We start from the raw sequence: 22,262 nt of genomic DNA, 5'->3' as shown, positions 1-22,262 counted from the left end.
TAGTTTTTGACAAGAAAATTATGAATTAACCCACTCACCTCATAAATATATTCAAAGCAAAACTAAAAGTTTATGCTTACAGTCTCTAATATCATGAGGACCCAGTACTGTTAGGTAATTTTGTCCAGTGTAAGAAATAACAAAGACTTATAATTGTTAAACTTTAATTGCATTTGGTTTGGAGTGAGTTGTGCATGTGATCAGTGAAACCTAGAAATATCAAATCATTCAATAGTAATATGTTAATTGAATGAATAATCAAATTGTTCCAAAATAATATGTACATAAAGCATTAGGGAGAAGGTAGGACTTTTGGATAAGATTTCATCACTTTAAACATTCTAAAAGGGTATCTCACTCCTCAACAAGACCTTAATTACCAGTAGAATATAAAATTATAAAATTTTAAAGATAATTTGCAAGAATTTACCAGGTCAGTTCCTTTTTGACTGATGAGTTGAAGACTGTAAACAATGGGATCTCCTTTTATTGGCCCCAAAGACTCCCATTTGATCTCACAAATATTGCTGTTCACATGCTGTAATTTAGGTGCTAGAAAAAGAGAATTTCAGTTTAGAGGGTTTCATTTTTCCTAGATGATCTTGAATATGTTGAATTCTGATACAGTTTTCCATGATGATTAAAAGGCAGTCCATGTACACTTAATCTAAGAAATATATAGTTATTGTTCTTATTATAAAGCCCTTTGCAATACCATCAGGCATCTGAATGATTGCAATAAAAACTTTAAGAACTTAAAACTGTCAATAATGTGTGTTTGTTTGTTAGTAAGACCTTATTATGAGTTTTATTACTATTGTTTAATCCCTACTGGTATAATCTTTTGCATTGTATTTATATGGTGCATCATACATTTGGAAGCATTTCACATACATTAACAATTTTTAAAAGGATTTTATTTATTTATTAGAGCAGGGAGGAGGGGCAGAGGGAGAAGGGAGAGAATCCTAAGCAGACTCTGGGCTAGGCATGGAGCCTGATGTGGGGCTCAATCCCACGACTCTGAGATCATGACCTGAGCTGAAACCAAGAGTCCGATGCTCAACTGACTGTACCACCCAAGCGCCCCACATATGTTAATAATTTTATTTTAGGATCACAGCAACTGTGCGAGGAAAGGAGGGCAGGGTCTTTATTTATGTTATTAGTCTCTCTACATTTCAGGAAAATGGGTCTTAAATATATAAGAAGAGAACAAGGAATTATTGTGGTCTAAGTCATATTTAATTCCAGTATGTTCCAGTTAGCTTTTCACTGAAAACAGACTACTTCATAATAGTGATTGGACTTGTGTGGAAAGATTGGAACAACTGCATTTCACAGATGAGAAGGAAAAAATGCTCAAAGCTTGAGCTTTCATGACTGTAAGCTGACCTTGTTATGTATTATAGAAAGCAGTCTATTTCACTGTTCAAATAGGGAGATTAAAATCAGTTTCAGAAATTACCAACTATGTACTAATTACCAAATATGAAGTTACAAATTTGTACTAAATATGTACAAATATGTACCATATACTAAGTATATTTTTTAGCTTTAATCAGTATAATTATACCTATCAGCTGATGTTTTTTTGTGTGTGTGTTTTAATCCATTTGAGAACATGTGAGATGAGCAAGGAATGGATATCATGACAAAGTGGAAGGAGAACTATCATGGGGATCAGGAGCCTACCATTCCTATTTTGGCTCTGCTGCTGGCTCACAGTGTTCTTTAGTTACGTTACTTACCATTCAGGGAATTCACTTCTTTCTGTTAAAAAGTGGCTGTGGTGGTAGAGTGATTGGCTGAATTAGTTGATTTCAAAGATATTTTTTAAATATGATTTTGGGGGGCAGAGTAGTAGGACCCTAGGCCTGTCATGTCCCACTAACACTACTGGATAACTATCAAATTACCCTAAATGCCCCAGAAATCGACCTGAAGACTGACGGAACAAACTCCACAACTAAAGGGAGAGAAGAGGCCACATTGAAGAAGGTAGGAAGTGTGGAGACATGATTTAGGGGAGAAATGGATCCCGGCTGCCATGGAGAGGAGGTTGCCTGGTTGTGGAGAAGGGTGAGAGAGAGAGGGGCACACAGGGCAATGCACAAGGAGACTGTTTCCCCATAACCACTGGGTTGGAAAACAAGAGGGGCTGAATTTCGAGTTCTTGCAACCAGTGAGTCTTAAAGCCTGGAGTTTTAAAGGTTGGTGGCCTTGGCTGGGATAGAGCTCTGCTCTTGGAGAGAATGCAGGCAAACAACCCAGGGGTATACAGTGAGGAAACAGGGATCTGAAGAATGCCTGGGACTCATGGAGGGGAGATTATTCACTCTTCTTGGAGTGCTTCTTAGAGGGGCAGTGTTTATGGAGATACCTCTCAGTGAACAAAGCAGCTGGCTGGTACCATTTCCCTCCCTGGCCTAAGCATAAACAAAGAGCCACCTATACTGGCTGCCTAACTTGCTTGCACCAAGTCCCATGCCCCTATGCTCTGGCAGTTCTGCTCTTCTCAGTCAAGCTTGTTTCAGTCCCAGTGCAGCAGCCCCCTCCCCTAGAAGACCAGCACAAACCTCTGCCCACACCATGTCTCCCAACCTGAGAGTTCTGCAGGGCCTCAGTTCTAGTGGAAGTTAGTATCAGGTCTCATTTCACAAGAATATCAGAGCACACCTAGTTAACACCACATTCAAGCCAGAGCCCAAACACTGCCCAGACAAGGCAAGGAGAGCCTCTGCAGGTGACTGGCCTGAAGGATAGAGCAGACAAAACACAACAGTAGAGCACACACAGCACACACCAGAGATGCTTCCTGAATTGCCAGGTCCTGGACACCATGTGACCTCTTCCTCATAAAGCCATTACTTTCAGAAGCAGGAAACATAAGTGGCTTTTCTAACACAGAGAAGAAGGAAGAGACTTAGACAAAATGCCACGATGGAGGAATTTATCCCAAGTGAAAGAACAAGATAAGGCCACGGCAAGAGACCTAAGGGAAACAGATATAAGTAACATGCCTGATAGAGAATTTAAAGAAACAAAAAATTTTAAAAAGCAACAAGATACTTACTGGACTTGGGAAAACAGTAGAAGACATCAGGGAGGCCCTTAACCACAGAGATAAAAGAGTTTAAAAAGAATAAATCAGAGAGGAAGAATGCAATAAATGAGCTTGGAAAGAGGCTTAGTGCAATAAACAGCAGGCTACAAGAAGCACAGGAATGAATTAATGACCTAGAAGACAAAGTAATGGAAAATAATGAAACTGAACAAAAGAGAGAATTATGGAGCAAGAAAATAGACTTAGGGAACTCACTGACTCCATCAAATGTAGTAACATATGTAATGATAGGAGTCCCAGAAGAAGAGAGAGAAAAGGGGGCAGAAAATTTATTTGAGGAAATAAATAATAGCTGAAAACATCCCTAAACTGGGGAAAGAAACAGACATCCAGATCCAGGAGCACAGAGAACTCCCATCAAAAAAAAAAAAAAAAAAAAAAAGCAGGCCAACACCAAGAGACACTGTATTGAAATTTGCAAAAATATAGTGATAAAAAAATTAAAAGCAGGAAGACAAAAGAAGTCCTTAACTTATAAGGGAAGACCCATAAGGCTAGCTGGAGGTTTCTCAACAGAAACTTGGCAAGTGAGGATGGAGTGGTATGGTATATTCAAAGTACTGAATGGGAAAAATCTGCAGGCAAGAATACCCTACCCAAGTAAGGGTACTCTACCCAGCAAGGCTGTCATTCAGAATAGAAGGAGAGATAAAGAGTTTCCCAGATAAACAAAGGAGTTCATGACCACTAAACAGCCCTGCAAGAAATATTAAATATTTTCCACTCATTGAATGGAAAGGAAAGACCAAAAGTGACCAAGATAGGAAAGGATCAAAGAAAATCTCCAGAAACAACAACAAAACAAGTAATAAAATGGCAATGAATACATATGTATCAATAATTGCTTTGAATGTGAATGGATTAAATGCTCCAATCAAAAGACATAGGGTGTCAGAATGGATAAAAAACACAAGACCCATTGATATGCTGCCTATAAGAGACTCATTTTATTTTTTAGAAAAATTAAAAAGATTTTACTTATTTATCAGAGAGAGAGAGAGCATGAGCAGGGGGGAGGGGCAGAGGGAGAGGGAGAAGCAGGCTCCCCGCTGAACAGGGAACACAACACGGGGCTTGATTCCAGGACCCCGGGATCATGACCTGAATCGAAGGCAGATGCTTAACTGACTGAGTCACTCAGGCATCCCAAGAGACTCATTTTAGGCATAAGCACACCTGCAGTTTGAAAGCGAGGGGATGGAGAAACATATATCATGCAAATGTATGTCAAAGGAAAGCCAGAGTTGCAATAATTTTATTGGACAAAGTAGACATTAAAACAAAGACTGTAAGAAGTGATAAAGAAGGGCAGTATATCATAATAAAGAGGACAATCCAACAGAAGATCTAACAATTGAAAATATGACCCAACATGGGATCACCCAAATACACAAACCAATAACAAACATAAAGGAACTAATTGATAATAATACAATCATAGTAGGGGACTTTAACACTCCATGTACATCAATGGGCAGATTGTCTAAGCAGAAAATCAATAAGGAAACAATGGCTGTGAATGACACGCTGGACCAGATGGTCTTAACTGATATAGTCAGAACATTCCACCCTAAAGCATCAGAACACCCATTCTTTTCAAGTGCATATGGGACATTAGCCAAATAGATTAGATACTAGGTCACAAATCAGGCCTCAAGAAGCACAAAAAGATTGAGATCATACTACGCATTTCTTTCTGACCACAATGCTAAGAAACTTTAAGTCAACCACAAGAAAAAAATTTGGAAAGAGCCGAGATGCCCTTCAACAGATGAATGGATAAAGAAGATGTGGTCCATATATACAATGGAATATTACTCAGCCATCAGAAAGGATGAATACCTAACTTTTACATCAACATGGATGGGACTGGAGGAGATTATGCTAAGTGAAATAAGTCAAGCAGAGAAAGTCAATTATCATATGGTTTCACTTATTTGTGGAACATAAGGAATAGCATGGAGGACATTAGGAGAAGGAAGGGAAAAATGAAGGGGGTGGATTTCGGAGGGAGTGATGAACCATGAGAGACTATGGACTCTGGTAAACAAACTGAGAATTTTAGAGGGGAGGGGGGAGGGGGTATTGGTTAGCCCGGTGATGGGTATTAAGGAGGGCACGTACTGCATGGAGCACTGGGTGTTATACGAAAACAATGGAATGTGGATCACCACATCAAAAACTAATGATGTATTGTATGGTGACTAACATAACATAATAAAATTAAAAAAAAAAAGAAAAAAAATTGGAAAGATCACAGATACATAGAAGTTAAACAAAGGGCCAAACAGGAAATCAAAGAAGAAATAATACATGGAAATAAATGAAAATGAAAACACAGTGGTCCAAAACCTTTGGAATGAAGCAAAAGTGGTGATGAGAGGGAAGTATATAGCAATAAGGCCTACTTCAAGAAGCAAATAAACAACCTAACCTTACAGCTAAAGGAACCAGAAAAAGAACAACACACAAAGCCTAAAGCCAGAAGGAAGGAAATAATAAAGATTAGAACAGAAATAAATGATATAGAATCTAAAAAACAGTAGAACAGATCAGTGAAACCAGGAGCTGTTTTTTTGGAAAAAAATTAATAAAATTGATAAACCCCTAGTCAGGCTTATCAAAAAGAAAAGAGAAAGACCCAAATACCTAAAATCACAAATGAGAAATAACCCAACACTACAGAAATACAAACAACTGTAAGACAATATTATGAAAAACTATATTCCAGCACATTGGACAACCTGGATGAAATGGATAAATTACTAGAAACACAAACTACCAAAACCAAAACAGGAAGAAATAGAGAACTTGAGCAGGCCAATAACCAATAAAATTGAATCAATAATCAAAAAACTCCCAACAAACAAACGTCCAGGCCAGATGGCTTCACAGATGAATTCTATCAAACATTTAGGGAAGAGTTAATACCCCTTCTTCCTAAACTATTCTAAAAAAAAACAGAAAAGGAAGGAAAGCTTCCAAACTCATTCTTTGAAACCAGCAGTACCCTGATACTAAAACCAGAGAAAGACTCCACTAAAAAAGAGAACTACTGGGGCGCCTGGGTGGCTCAGTCGTTAAGCGTCTGCCTTTGGCTCAGGTCATGATCCCAGGGTCCTGGGATCAAGTCCCCCATCGGGCTCCCTGCTCAGTGGGGAGTCTGCTCCTCCCTCTCCCACTCCCCCTGCTTGTGTTCCCTCTCTCGCTGTGTCTCTCTCTGTCAAATAAATAAATAAAATCTAAAAAAAAAAAAAAAAAAGAGAACTACAGGTCAATATCCCTCATGAACATGGATGCAAAAATTCTCAAAAAATACTAGGAAACTAAGTCCAAGTACACATTAAAAAAATCATTTAGTACAATCAAGTGGGGTTTATTCCTGTGTTGCAAGTGTGGCTCAATATTCCCAAATCAATCATTGTGATACACCACATTAATCAAAGAAAGGATAAGAACCATATGATTATTTCAATGGATGTATAAAAAGCATTTGACAAAATACATCTATTTGTGATAAATGCCCTGAATAAAGTAGATTTAGAGGGAACACCCCTCAACATAATAAAGGTTATATATGAAAAACCCAGAGCTAATATTCTCCTCAATGGGGAAAAATTGAGAGCTTTTCTGCTATGGTCAGGAAGAAGACAGGAATGTCCACTCTCACCACTGTTATTTAACACAGTACTGCAAGTCCCAGCCTCAGCAGTGGAAAACAAAAAGAAATAAAAGCCATCCAAAGCAGCAAGGAAAAAGTAAAACTCTTACTCTTTGCAGATAACATGATACTTTTATACATGAAATCCAGAAGAATCCACCAAAAAATTGCTAGAATTGATATACAAATTCAGAAAAGTTACAGGATACAAAGTCAATGTACAGAAATCTGTTGCATTTCTATACACCAATAATGAAGCAGCAGAAGAGAAATTAAGGTATCCGTTCCATTTATAATTGCACTAAAAACCATCAGATACCTAGGAATAAACCTAACCAAAGAGATGAAAGACCTGTATTCTGAGAACTGTAAAACATTAATGAAAGAAACTGAAGAGGACACAAAGAAATGGAAAGACATTCCATGCTCATGGATTGGAAGAAAAAATACTGTTAAAATGTCTATATTACCCAAAGCAATCTACACATTTAATGCAATCCCTATCAAAATACCACTGCATTTTTTCACAGAGCTAGAATGAACAATCCTCCAATTTGTATGGAACCATGAAAGACCCTGAATGCCAAAGCAATTTTGAAGAAGAAAAGCAATGCTGGAGGTATCACAATCCCAGATTTAAAATTATACTACAAAGCTGTAGTGATCAAAACAGTTTGGTACTAGCACAAAGATAAACACACAGGTAAATGGAACAGAGTAGAATACCCAGAAATGAAAATTGGTCAATGACCAAATGAAATTTGGTCAGTTAATCTTTCACAAAGCAGGAAAGAATATCCAGTGGGAAAAAGTCTCTTCAACAAATGGTGTTGGGACAATTGGACAGCAACATCCAAAAGAGTGAAACTGGACCATATTCTTATACCATACACAAAAATGAATTCAAAATGATTTAAAGACCTAAATGTGAGAGAGGAAATCATAAAACTCCTAGAGGAAAAAACAGGCAGTAATCTCTTTGACATCAGCTGTGGCAACTTCTTTCTAGATGTCTTCTGAGGCAAGTGAAACAAAATTAAAAATAAGCTATTCAGACTTCATCAAAATAAAAAGCTTCTGCACAGTAAAGGAAACAACAAAACTAAAAGGCAGCTTACTGAGTGGGAGACGATATCTGCAAATGACATATTCGATAAAGGGTTATATCCAAAATATATAAATACCTTATGAAGCTCAACATATAAAAAAATGAATAATCTAATTAAAAATGAGCAGAAATTAGTAGACATTTTTCCAAAGAAGACATACAGATGGCCAACAGGCATATGAAAAGTTGCTCAACATTACTGATTATCAGGGAAATTCAAATCAAAACTACAATGAGATATCACACCACGTCTGACAGAATGGCTAAAATCAACAACACAAGAGACAACTGGTCAGATTGTCTAAAATTAACACAAGAAACAATAAGTGTTGGTGAGCATGTGGAGAAAGGGGAACCCTCTTGCACTTGGTGGGAATGGAAACTGGTGCAACCACTCTGGAGAACAGTTTGGGGGTTCCTCAAAAAGTTAAAAAATAGAACTACCCTACAATCCAGCAATTTTTTTTAAAGATTTTATTTATTTATTTGACAGAGAGAGACACAGCGAGAGAGGGAACACAAGCAGGGGGAGTGGGAGAGGGAGAAGCAGGCTTCCCGCAGAGCAAGGAGCCCGATGCGGGGCTCGATCCCAGGACCCTGGGATCATGACCTGAGCCGAAGGCAGATGCTTAACGACTGAGCCACCCAGGCGCCCCACAATCCAGCAATTGTACTAGTAGGTATTTAACCAAAGGATACAAAATACAGATTTGAAGGGATATGTGCAACCCACTGTTTATAGCAGCATTATCAACAATAGCCAAACTGTGGAGAGAGCCCAAATGTCCATTGACTGATAGATAAATAAGAAGTGGTATATTATACAATGGAATATTATTCTGCCATCAAAAAGAATGAAATCTTGCCATTTGCAATGTGGATGGAGCTAAAGTGTATTATGCTTAGTAAAATAAGTCAGTCAGAGAAAGACAAATACCATGTGATCTCACTCATATGTAGAATTTAAGACAGAAAACATGAACATATGGGAAGGGGGAAAAGAAAAAAAAGGAGAGAGGGAAATAAGCCATAAGTGACTCTCAATGATAGAGAACAAACTCAGGGTCGATGGAGGGAGGTGAGTGGAGGATGGGCTAGATGGGTGATGGGTATTAAAGAGGGCACTTGTGATGAGCACTGGGTGTTGTATGTAAGTAATGAATCACTGAACTCTACTCCAGAAACCAATATTGTACTGTATGTTAACTAACAAAATTTAAATAAAGTGAAAAAAAAAACTGCATTATGATCCAGCATTTGCAGTACTAGGTATTTACCCAAGGAATACAAAAATACTAATTCAAAGGGATACATACACCTTGATGTGTATCGCAGCATTATCTACAATAGCCTAATTATGGAAACAACCCAAATGTCCATCATTTGATGAATGGATAAAGAAGTGGTATATATTTACAGTGGAATATTATTCAACCACAACAAGAATGAAATCTTGCCATTTGCAAAGATGTGGATGGAGCTAGAGAGTATTATGCCAAGCCAAATAAGTTAGTCAGAGAAAGGCAAATACCATATTTCACTCATATGTGGAATTTAAGAAACAAAATAAATGAGCAAAGGAAAAAAAGAATGAGAATTAAATGAAGAAAAGGCTCTTAACTATAGAGTACAAACTGGTGGTTACCAGAAGGGAGGTGGGTGGGGTGATGGATTAAATAGGTCATGGGGATTAAGGAGTGTACTTGTGATGAGTACTGGGGTTGTATGGAAGTGTTGAATCACTATATTGTACACCTGAAACTAATAGTATACTGTGCATTAACTAATGAATTTAAATAAAAACTTTTTAAAAAGTAAAACATTATAATTTTTGGAGTCTTATTAAATTCTAAATTGCACCTTGAATCCATAATTAAGTACTAGAGTCTTATGCTATTGTTCAACATTTAAAATAGACCGTACTGCAGAATTTTATATATGAGCTATTGGAGCTCATATTAATGCAACCTTTATTGTCTGGCTTATAATACTTACCTTTAAGTGTGGCTGGTGGAGTTTTGGTTGTAGTGAAAGTATAGATACCAGACAGTGCTCCCTCACCAGCTTCATTACATGCTTGGATTTTAAATTTGTATTGCGTATATTCACTGAGTCTGTGCACTTTGTGAGTCTGACATGGTCCATGGTAAATGATAGAAAATCTGGGATTGGGAATCAAGATGGGAGAAGCAATATTATTAATCAAAGTTCACTTAGGTACAAGTAACTCTAGACTTGAAACTGGGTCCTCAGTAAAGCCTAAATAAATCAACTTGAAGCCTGGTGGGTACAACACAAAAGGAAAAAAAAATCAGATTGTATATATCATAATGGCAAGGTGCTGGCTTTCATATTCCTTTTGTAACTTCTATTCCTTGTTATTAATGTGTGTTATATAAAGGAAGAAGTGTTTTGGAAGAACAAAAATAGCTAAATTATCAGTAGGAATTTAAGAAACTAACATGATAATGTACTGCTTTCACATCTATCAGTTCATTGAAACTGCTTTGGATTATATGTTTAAGATAGGAAATTTTAAAACATTTTTATTAGAATACATGTTAAATAGTACATATAGCTTACCTCCCAGATTGATCTCCTATTAACAAATTGTAGCTTATAAGGTTGGAAAGTAATCCTTTGCTTGAAGAGCTACCCCATTTCAGTTTGAGGCTCTGGTGTCCATAGACCACACAATCAAGATGAGGAGGATCAAGTGGTAGTGGCTTGGTTTTGGTTCTTATTGATTGGCTAAAAGGGCTTAGTCCATAATGATTGATAGCTTGAATTCTGATTCTAGTGGTAAGAAAAAAAATTAAACTATTAATTTGGATTTAGAAAGGAAAATAAATTTCTACATTTAAACTATGCCCCTAGTCACCCTATGAAAAGATATTGACCATCATATTATACTGATTATTATAGACAAATTTTTGAGGCCAAAATCTTGAATTTGCATTATCAGTATTGACAATTTTTGATGAGGAGAAACTGGCTTTTAGTAATGCCAAATGCTTCTAAAATAATAAAATTCTCTTTCAAAAAATGTGTAGATTATATAAAACAAAGAAATGTAGATTTGTTCAAAATTCTCAGAAAAACTTCATCTACCCAAAGTAAGATACAAGCAGCTTACTTGTATGTGGTATCAGGCTGTAGGTTTTTTAGAAGACACTCTGTTACTCTTTCAACAGTCAGAATTTTTCTGTCTCCATATTCAATGTTATATCCAGTGATTGGAGAGCCATGACAATCAGGTTCCTCCCATTGAATAGCAATGCAAGATGATGCCAATTTGGCAGGAACTTTGTTTTCAACTTCATGGAGCATTGGTACTACTGCTGGTACAGTTGCTGGTGTGGTTACTATGCCAGTTTCTCCAAACAGTCCAACTCCAACTACATTTGCAGCCTGAAAAAGTATATTCCGTTAGAGCTTCATTATTTTGTTTTGTGCATAAACCATTTTGTTGTATAAAAACAAGACAAAAATTTTAACCTCAAATTCTAAGAAAATGTTTTTTTTTTTAAATTGCGGTAGAATTGCTCTATAACATTGTGTAAGTTTAAAGTGTATAACATATTGATTTGATACTTTTTGGGTTTTTTTTAGAGAGAGAGCATGCAAGTGGTAGGCAGGGGCAGAGGGAGAGGGAGAGAGAGAATCTTAAGCAGGCTCCATGCCCAGAACAGAGCCCAATGTGGAGCTTGATCTCACAACTCTGAGATCATGACCTGAGCAGAAATCAGGAGTAGGAGGCTTAACTGACTGAGCCATCCAGGTGCCTCTGATTTGATACATTTATATATTGCAGTATGAAACAAAATGACTTGAAGATGCTCACATAGACACTAAAATCTTTAGGTTGCATATTTAAGAAGGTAAAAAGTCTAAATATGTGAAGGTAAGTGAAGAATACAATATGGACATTTCAGGAAAAATATACCCGAACTGAACTCATCACTTAGCCTACTAAAGTTTCTTTCTTTCCTTTATTTTCTAGTTACTATCTCTGTTGGTGGTAGCCTGAAGTTCACATCAATTCACTGTTTTATTGATTTTGTAAAATTTTTTTATTTTGAGATCATTGTGGACTTAAATGTACAATTTACACACTTTACCCCAAAAGGAACATTTTGCATAACTATAGTCCAATATACAATCAGGAAATTGACATTGATAAAATCCATTGACATTATTCAGATTTCACCAGTTTTACATGCACTCATTTGTATAGTGTTATACGTAGTTTTATCAGATGTGTAGCTTAATGTGACAACCAACAGTTAGGATATTCCATTGCAAGTATCCCTTGTACTATACTTTTATACTCACAGCAACTTCCTTCCCTCTTTTTCTAATCCTTGACAACTAGTATTTTATTCTTTAACCTGTATTTTTGCTATTTCAAGAATGTTATATAAATAGAATAATGCAGTATGTAAATTTTTTAGATAGGCTTTTTTTTCAGTCAGCATAATTCCCCTGAGATCCATTGAAGTTGTGTGAATCAATAGTTTGATTCTTTTTATTCCCAAATAGTATACCATATATGAATGTGCTAATTTTTAAAACTATTTATATGAATGTGCTAATTTTTTTTAAAGATTTTATTTATTTATTTGAGAGAGAGAGAATGAGAGACAGAGAGCATGAGAGGGAGGACGGTCAGAGGGAGAAGCAGACTCCCTGGCGAGCAGGGAGCCCGATGCGGGACTTGATCCCGGGACTCCAGGATCATGACCTGAGCCGAAGGCAGTCGCTTAACCAACTGAGCCACCCAGGCGCCCTGAATGTGCTAATTTTTAAAGCTATTTATATGTTGAATGTACTAATTTTTAAAACTATTTATATGTTGAAGTTATTCCTAAATAGTATACCATGTATGAATGTGCTAATTTTTAAAACTGTTTATTTATAAATAAAAATATTTATATATTAAAACTATTAATGTGATAATGTGATAATCAGTCATTTCTAGTTTTTGGCTTTTACAAATAAGGAGTTATGTATATCCATGTACAGGTTTTATTGTGGACATACATTTTCATTTCTCTGGGATAAGTGCCCAAAAGTGCTGGGCATATTAGTAAGTGCATGTTTAGTTTTGTAAGAAACTCCCATACTATTTTACAGAGTGGATGTAATTCACACCAGAAATGTATGATTAGTCCAGTTTCTTTACATCTTTGCCAGCATTTAGTGTTATTACTGTTTCTTATTAGCCATTTTGATTAGGTGTGTTGATATCTCATTGTGCATTTCCCTAATGACTAATAATGTTGTAGGTCTTTTCATGTGTTTATCTGTATATCTTCTTCGGTGAATGGTCTCTTCATGTCTTTTGCCTGTTTTGTAATTGGGTTGTTTGGATTTTTAACTGTTGACTTTCCAGAGTTCTTTATATATTCTAGGTATTAGTCCATTGTCAGATACGTGTTTTGTAAAGATTTTCTTCCAGTCTATGCTTGTCTTTTTTGTTCTCCTCACAGGGTCTTATGCAGAGTAAAACTTCTTAAGTTTGAGGAGGTCAGGGGCACCTGGGTGGCTCAGTTGGTTAAGCATCTGCCTTCAGCTCAGGTCATGATCCCAGGGTCTTAGGATTGAGCCCCACATCGGGCTCCCTGCTCATCAGGGAACCTGCTTCTCCCTCTCCCTCTGCCGCTCCCCCTGCTTGTGCTCTCTCACTCCCTCTCTCAAATAAATAAATAAAATATTTTTAAAAAGTTTGAGGAGGTCAAATTTATCAATTTTTCATTTTATGGATTGTGCTTTTGGTATGAAGTTTAAGAACTCATTGCCTACATTAGATCCTGAAGATCTTCTGTGATTTTTTTCCAAAAGCTTTATAGTTTTATATTTTAATTTTCAGTTTTCTATGGTCCATTTTGAGTTAATTTTTACATAAGGTGTGAAGTTTATGTTGATTACTCCAAAAAAGACATACACATGGATTACAGACACACAAAAAGATGCTCAACATCACTAATCATCAGGGAAATGCAAATCAAAACTATAATGAGATGTCACCTCATACCTTTCAGAATGGCTAAAAAAACCCCACAATAAACAGCAAACATTGGCTAGGATGTGGAGAAAAAGCACCCCTCTTGCTCTATTGGTGGGAATGCAAACTGGTGCAGCCACTGTGGAAAGTGGTATGGAGGTTCCTCATAATGTTAAAAATAGGACTCCCCTACAGTCCAGTATTCACACTATTTACCCCCCAAATACAAAAACACTAATTCAAAGGGATACATGTACCTCTTTGTGTATTGCAGCATAATTTATAATAGCCAAATTATGGAATCAGCCCAAGTACACATCAATAGATGAATGGGTAAAGGTGTGGTATATATGTATGACAGAATATTATTCAGCCATAAAAAAGAATGAAATCTTGCTATTTGTAATGACATGGATGGAGCTAGAGAGTATAATGTTACGTGAAATAAGTCAGAGAAAGACAAATACCATATGATTTCACTCATATGTAGAATTTAAAAAACAAAAGAAATTAGGAAAGGAAAAAGAGAAACCAAGAAACAAACTCTAAATATAGAAAGCAAACTTTTGGAGGGGTTAGGGGATGAGGTAAATAGGTGATTGGGATTAAACAGTGCACTTGTTGTGAGCACTGGGCGATGTATGGAATTATTGAATCACTATATTGTACAGCTGAAACTAATGTAACACTGTATTTTAGCTATATTGGAATTAAAATACAAAAAAGTGTGATGATAGCTACTCTGATGGGTATGGGATAATATCTCATGTAGTTTTGGTTTGTATTTCTCTGATGTTTAGTCATGTTGATCATCTTTTTATGTACCTGTTGAACATTTGTATGTTTTCTTTGGAAATATGTCTATTCAGTTGCTCTGCTATTTATTTATTTATTTATTTATTTATTTATTTATTTATTTATTTATTTAAGAGAGGATATATGTATATGTATTTTAAAGATTTTATTTATTTATTTGATAGAGACTCAGCGAGAGAGGGAACACAAGCAGGGGAAGTGGGAGAGGGAGAAGCAGGCTTCCCACAGGGCAGGGAGCCCGATATGGGGCTCGATCCCAGGACCCTGGGATCATGACCTGAGCCCTAGGCAAACGCTTAATGACTGAGCCACCCAGGCACTCCTCTGCTCATTTTTAAATTGAATGAGTACTATTTTGCTATTGAATTATATGAGTTCCTCATATATTTTAACCTTTGTATCAGATACATGATTTCCAAATATTTTCTCTCAGTCCATAGGTTTCTTTATAACTTTTTAAAAAAGATTGTTTTTATTTATTTGAGAGAAAGTGAATGAGAGGTAGAGGGGGAGAGAATCTGAAGCAGATTCTGTACTGTCACAGCCCAACACAGGGCTCAATCCCACAGCCACAAGATCATGACTTGAGCCAAAACGAAGAGTCAGACGCCTAACCAACTGAGCCACCCAGGTGCTCAGGTAGGGACCTTTTAACTTTTTTAATGTTTAATTTGCTGTGCTGAAGGATTTTAGTTTGATGTAGTCCCACTTATTTATTTTTACTTTTGGTGCCTTTGCTGTTGGTGTCAAATCCAAAATATCATTGCTACAACTATGTCAAGAGGCTTACCCCCTATGTTTTCTCCTAGGATTTTTATGATTTCAGTTCTTATGTTGAAGTCATTAAGTCATTTTTTATTGATTTTTGTGTATGGTGTAAGATAGTGGTTCAGTTTCATTCTTTTGCACATGGCTGTCCAGTTTACTATTTAGAAGAGATAATCCATTTCCTCTTGTATATTCTTGTCTCCTATGATATAAATTAATTGACCATATGTCCTGTTTATTTCTGGGATCTCTATTCTGTTCCATTGATTTATGTATTGGTTTCTGTGCTAGTACCATAGTGTTTAGATTACTATAGCATTGTAATACAGTTTGAAAGGAGGACATGTTATGCCTCTCCTTTTCTCTTTGTCAGGATTTTTTTTGGCTATTTGGAGTCTTCTGTGGTTCCATAGAAATTTTAGAATTGTTTGTTTTATTAATGTGATAAATATTACTAGAATTCTTATAGGGGTTTGTTGAATCTGTAGATTCTGTGGTAGTTATAGATATTTTAACAATGTTAATTCTTCCAATCCATGGGCACAGAATATCTTTCCATTTATTTGTGTCTTCCTCAGTTTCTTTCAACAATGTCTTACAGTTTCAGTAAATAGATCCTTCACCTTGGTTAAATTTATTCCTTAGTATTTTATTCTTTTTGATGCAGTCATAAATGGGATTATCTACTTAGTTTCTCTTTCAGATTGTTATTAGTGTATAGAAACACAACTTTTTTTTTTTTAAGATTTATTTATTTATTTGAGGGGGATGGGGCAGAGAGAGAGGGAGAGAAAAAATCCCAAGCAGACTCCCCAGTGAACACGGAGCCCAACACGGGGCTCAATCCCATGACCCTGAGATCATGACCTGAGCCAAACCTGAGTCAGACGCTCAACCAACTGAGCCACCCAGGTGCCCCACACAGCTTACTTTTGTATATTGGTTTTGTATGCTGTAACTTTATGGAATTCAATTATGATTTCTTTTTTTTTTAAAGATTTTATTTATTTCACACACACACACACACACACAGCACAAGGAAGGGGAGTGTCAGGCAGCAGGGAGAGGGAGAAGCAGGCTCTCTGCTGAGCAGGTAGCCCAGTGCAGGGCTTGATCCCAGGACTCTGGGATCATGACCTGAGCCAAAGGCAGATGCTTAACTGACTGAGCCACCCAGGCACCCTCAATTATGATTTTTTTGGTGGAGTCTTTAGAATGTTCTACATATAATGTATCACCTGAAAATAGGGATGGTTTTACTTCTTTATGATTTGGATGCCTTTTCTTTTTCTTCCCTAATTGCTCTGGCTAGTACTCCATGGACTATGTTGACTGAAAGTGGCAAGAGTTGATATCCTTGTCTCGTAACTGATCTTGGTAGAAAAACTTTTAGCTTTTTACTGTTGAGAATAGTGTTAGCTAGGGTCGGGCCTGGTTAGTACTTGGATGGGAGAATAGTGTTAGCTGTGAGCATGTCATATATGGCCTTTATTATGTTGGGGTATGATCACTCTCTAACCAGTTTGTTGAGAGTTTTTTTGTTTTGTTTTGTTTTACTGTGAATGGATGTCTAATTTTGTCAAATGCTTTTTCTACATCTATTGAGAGGATCATATGATTTTTTTGATCATATGATTTTTATCCTTCATTTCATTAATGTGGTGTATCACACTGATTGACTTGTATATGTTGAACCATCCTTGCATTCCTGAAATAAATTCCACTTGATAGGGCGCCTGGGTGGCTCAGTCGGTTGAGCAACTGCCTTCGGCTCAGGTCATGATCCCGGGGTCCTGGGATCGAGTCCCGCATCGGGCTCCCTGCTCTGCGGGGAACCTGCTTCTCCCTCTCCCACTCCCCCTGCTTGTGTTCCCTCTCTCGCTGTGTCTCTCTCTGTCAAATAAATAAATAAAATCTTTAAAAAAAAAATTCCACTTGATAATAGTGTGTGATCCTTTTAATGTATTGTTGAATTTGGTTTGCTTATATTTTGTTGAGGATTTTTGCATCTATGTTTCTTTTTTCTTAAAAAGATTTTATTTATTTATTTGACACAGAGAGAGAGACAGCGAGAGCAGGAGCACAAGCAGGAGGAGTGGGAAAGGGAGAAGCAGGCTTCCTGCCAAGCAGGGAGCCTGATGTGGGGCTCGATCCCAGGTCTGGGATCATGACCCGAGCTGAAGGCAGACGCTTAATGACTGAGCCACCCAGGTGCCCCTGCATCTATGTTTCTTGGGGAAACTGTAATTTTCTTTTCTTGTACTGTATTTGTCTGGTGTAGTATTGTAATGTTGGTCTCATAAAATGAATTTTGAAGTATCCTTTCCTCTTCTATTTTTGAAAGTGTTTGAGGATTTCTATTAATTCTGTAAATGTTTGGTATAATTCACCAGTAAAGCTGATAGGTCCTGGACTTTTCTTTATTGGTAAATTTTTTATTAGTGATTCAGTTTCCTTACTCATTATTGATCTGTTCGTATTCTCTATTCATGATTCAGTCTGTAGGTTGTATGTTTCTAGGCATATATTCATTTCTTCTGCCTTTTTTTAACATGGCATATAATTGTTCATAGCACTCTCTTATGGTGTTTTGTATTTCTGGGGCATCAGTTGGAAAGTCTCCTCTTTCATTTCTAATTTTGTTTATTAGAAACCTTATTTCTTGGGGTGCGTGGGTGGCTCAGTCAGTTAGGCATCTGACTCTTGGTTTCAGCTCAGGTCATGATTTTGGGGTCCTGAGATCAAGCCCTGTGTCAGGCTCCTTGCTCAGTGGGGAGTCTGCTTCCCCTCTTTCTCCCTCTGCCCCTCCCCCAGCTCGTGCATTCTCTCTTTCTCTAAAATAAATAAAATCTTTAAAAAGAATCCTAATTCTTATTTTCTTAGTAAGTCTAGATAGGGGTTTTTCTATTTTGTTTATCTTTAAGAAAAACACCCATGTCTCAGTTTTGTGGATCTCTATTTTTTTAGTCTCTATTTATTTCCACTCTGATCTTTGTTATTTCATTTAACTAGTTTATTGTTAGCTCACTGTGTTATTTCCTTCATTCTACTAGGCTTAGGTTGTTTTTCATTTTCTAGTTCCTTTTTCTAGTTCCTTAAATTTCCTTAAGTAAATTTAGTTTGTTTGAGTACTTTCTTTTTCCTTATTGTAGCCATTTATCACTATGAAGTTCCCTCTTAGAACTGCTTTTGCTGCATTCCATTAAGTTTTGGTATATTGTATTTACATTTTCATTTGTCTCAAGATATTTTTTTATTTCTCTTTTGATTTCTTATTTGATCCATTGACTATTCAGTAGCATGTTGTTTTAGTCTCCACATATTTGTGAATTTTCTAGTTTTCTTCTTAATAATTAATGTCTAGTTTCATACCATTGTGGTTGGAAAAGATGCTTGATATTTCAATCATCTTAAATTTTTTAAGGCTTTTTTGTGACATAACATATGATCTATCCCGGAAAGTATTGCATATGCACTTGAGAAGAATGTGTATGCTGCTGTTGGATGGAATGTTCTGTAAATATCTGTTAAGTCCATCTAGTCTAACATACAGTTTAAATCCCATGTTTCCTTTTTCACTTTCTGTTCAGACAATATATCCATTGTTGAAAGTGGAATATTGAAGTTTCCTACTATTATTGCATTGTTGTTTGTTTCTCCCGTCAGGTCTGTTAGTTTTTGCCTTATATATTTAGGTGCTCTTATGTTGGGTTCATCAATATTTACAAATGATATATCCTCTTGTTGGATTAGGCCATTTTCCACTATATAGTAACTTTATCTCTTATTGCTGTCTTTGGCTGAAAGTCTGTTTTGTCAAATATAAGTAGATCTATCCCTACCTTCTTTTAGTTTCCTTTTGCATGGAATATCTTTTCCTATTCCTTCACTTTGTGTGTGTCCTTAGAGCTGAAGTGAATCACTTTTAGACATTATATATAGTTGGGTCTTGTTATTTTATCAGCCATTTTGACTGTAGAATTGTGCCTTTTGACTGTAAAATTGAATCCATTTACATTTGAAGCAATTATTGATATGTTTGGACTTACTACTGCAATTTTAATTGTTCTCTGGAGAGAATAAATAAGATTCTCTTGCTCTTTGTGATTTGATAATTTTCTACAGTGATATCTTTAGATTCCTCTCTCTTTCTCTCTTGTGTATGTATTATAGGTTCTTGCTTTGTGATTACCTTGAGATTTATAAAAAACATTTATAACAGTCTATTTTAAGCTGATAGCAACTTAAGTTTGAATGTGTACTAAAGGCCTGTATTTTTACTCTAACCTCCATTTTATGTCTTCAATGGCACAATTTACATGTTTTTATCTTAGGTATACATTAAATTATTGTAATCGTTTTTAGTACTTTCACCTTTTAACCTTCACAATAGATTTATAAGTGTCTTACCCACCAATGTTACATTATAGTATTCAGAATTTAACTATATAATTACTTTTACCACTGTGATTTATACTTTCATGTTTTCCTGTTACTAATTAGTGTCCTTTCATTCAGCTTTAAAAGTCCTTTTAAAATTTTGTGTTGTTGTGTGTTGGTGATGAACTCCTTCAGGTTTTGCTTGTCTGGGAAATTCTTGATCTCTCCTTTAATTCTGAAGGACAACTTTCCTGGGTAGAGTATTCCTTGTTCGCAGTTTTTTCTTTCAGCTCTTTGAATATATCATGCCACTGTCTTCTTTCTTGCAAAGTTTCTGCTGAAAAATCTGCTGATATTGTTATGTTCTCTTGCATGTAGCAAGTTGTTCTTCTTTTGCTGTTTTTAAGATTCTTTCCTTGTCTTTAACTTTTGACAATTATGTGTCTGTGTAATGGGTCTTTTTGGATTATCTTAGTTGGTCTTTCAGGACTTTTTGGATCTAGATGGCTGTTTCCTTCCCTAGTTTAGGGAATATTTTAGCCACCATTTCATTGAATAAGCTTTCTTCCCCTTTCTCTCTGTCCTCCTTCTGGGATCCCTATAAGCGTATATTGGTTTCCTTTATAACAGCCCATAAGTCCCCTCCTTTTCATTTTTTTCTTTTTGTTCCTGTGATTGCATGAGTTCCACTGCCCTGTCTTCAAGTTTGCTGATCCTTTCTCTTACACTTGATCTTGTCTGTTGTTCAACCGTTTTATTGAATTTCTCAGTTCAGTTATATTCTTTACCTATGTGATTTCTGTTGGGTACTTTTTAACTTTCTATCTCTTTGTTGAAATTTTCACTTTGTTCATGCATTGTTCTTCTGACTTTGGTGAGTATCTTTATGACCACTATTTTGAACTCCTTATCAGGTAAATATCTTATCTCCATTTTATTAAAGGCTGTTTCTGGAGGTTTATCTTGGTCTTTTGCTTGGAAAATATTCTCTGTTTCCTTATTTTACCTTTCTGTGCATTAGATAAAACATCTACCTCTCTCACAGTCTTGAAGGAGTAGCCTTGTGTAGAAGATGAACATTATCATTTGGCCTGGTCCTAGCCCTTAGTGATTGTGCAAGCTAGATTCTTTGTTCTTAGTGGTTCCAGTGGTTTAAGGTATGCCAGTATCTGTCAGTGTCCCAAAGGGGAGGATACCAGTCAGCACCTCAATTCAAGCTTATTGGAAGCTGGACCCTCAGCTGCAGCTTGTAAGATATGCAAAACAGACTCTTTCAGGGAAAGACTGGGAAATGGGTGTTTCCGACTTGTGCCCCTGTACTAAGCCCTGGGGTTACAGCCAGTCAAGAACTGTTTCTTTGTTTGCTACAGTACTCTGAAACCTGTAAATGCAAGCTTCACTGGCCACCAGAGCCAGGAAATCAATTGTTGCATCCTTTGGGCAGCAACCACAATGCTGGGGTGCCATACATCTGCACAAGCTCCTTTCAAGGAGATACTAGTGACCTGGAGTGTGGCAGATGGAGATTGTATTTATCACTTAGATGTGTGCTAAATTAGGAGGCTGACTCTTAGGTTACAGCTTTAAAAATATTCAAATAGGCCTTTTTCAGGGAAAGGCTGGGAGATGGGTGTTTCTACTACCTCTGCACTGAGACCTGAGGGGATAGCCAGTGTGAGTCCTAGCAAGCCCATTAAGACTGTTTCTTTGTTTGGTACAGTATTGTGGGTCTCATGGATGCATTCCCTATTTGCTTTCAGAGCTAGGTATTTTAGGGGCCTGCCCATTAGGTGGAGGTTTTCAAACTTGGTGTGCTAGGTGTTGGACCCAAATTCCTCACTCCTCAGAGAAAAACTGGCAGTTGTGAGTTTCCTCCCCATTGTATGCTGCTGTGCTGTATGTGGAGTTTATATTGAGAGTATATCTCAGCTTTTCTTACCCATTTTGATGTGTTTTTTTCTCTCATTTTTCTGGTGTTTATAAGTCCCTCAGCTAATTTCTGGATTTCTTTCAGAGGAAATTGTTCCATGTTTAACTGTGGTTTCAGTGTGTCTGTGGAAGGAGATGAGTTCAGGAGCCTGTTATGTCACCATCTTGGACCAGAACCCCAATGTCACTTCTTTTCTGAAGTTCTAAGCCTTCTTTTGTTATCATTTCCTTTTTTTAAAAGAGTGCTTTCTGTATCCAATTTTTATTGGGAGTTTTACTGGCAACAAATTCTTAGTTTTCCTTATCTGAGAATGTCTATTTTCTTTTTGTTCCTGAAGAACAATTTTACTGAATATAATTTCAAGTAGACAGTTAATTTCTTTCAGGACTTGAAAAATGTGCCACTTATTTCTGGCCTCCATGGTTTCAAAAGATACATTTGTCTTTTGAGTTGATTTTCCCCTAT

At 36.6% G+C, this 22,262-nt stretch overlaps 1 protein-coding gene across 1 annotated transcript in view; it reads right to left on the bottom strand.

Moving 5' to 3' along the window:
* Window positions 1-22,262, bottom strand: part of LOC110572955 (fibronectin type III domain containing protein 3C1-like) — a 71,421-nt gene that overhangs the window by 399 nt on the left and 48,760 nt on the right. Inside the window, exons 22-25 of the mRNA XM_021681438.1 lie at window positions 11,033-11,307; window positions 10,480-10,692; window positions 9,892-10,058; window positions 431-552 (exon numbers count right to left, since the gene is read on the bottom strand). Of these exons, the coding sequence (XP_021537113.1) occupies window positions 431-552; window positions 9,892-10,058; window positions 10,480-10,692; window positions 11,033-11,307 (777 nt within the window). The remainder of the gene's footprint in view (window positions 1-430; window positions 553-9,891; window positions 10,059-10,479; window positions 10,693-11,032; window positions 11,308-22,262) is intronic.

Source organism: Neomonachus schauinslandi, chromosome X (assembly GCF_002201575.2).
Source record: "Neomonachus schauinslandi chromosome X, ASM220157v2, whole genome shotgun sequence".
Classification (NCBI taxonomy): Eukaryota; Metazoa; Chordata; class Mammalia; order Carnivora; family Phocidae; genus Neomonachus; species Neomonachus schauinslandi.
The sequence above is the reverse complement of the archived record's forward strand: the minus strand, read 5'-3'. Positions and strand labels throughout refer to the sequence as shown.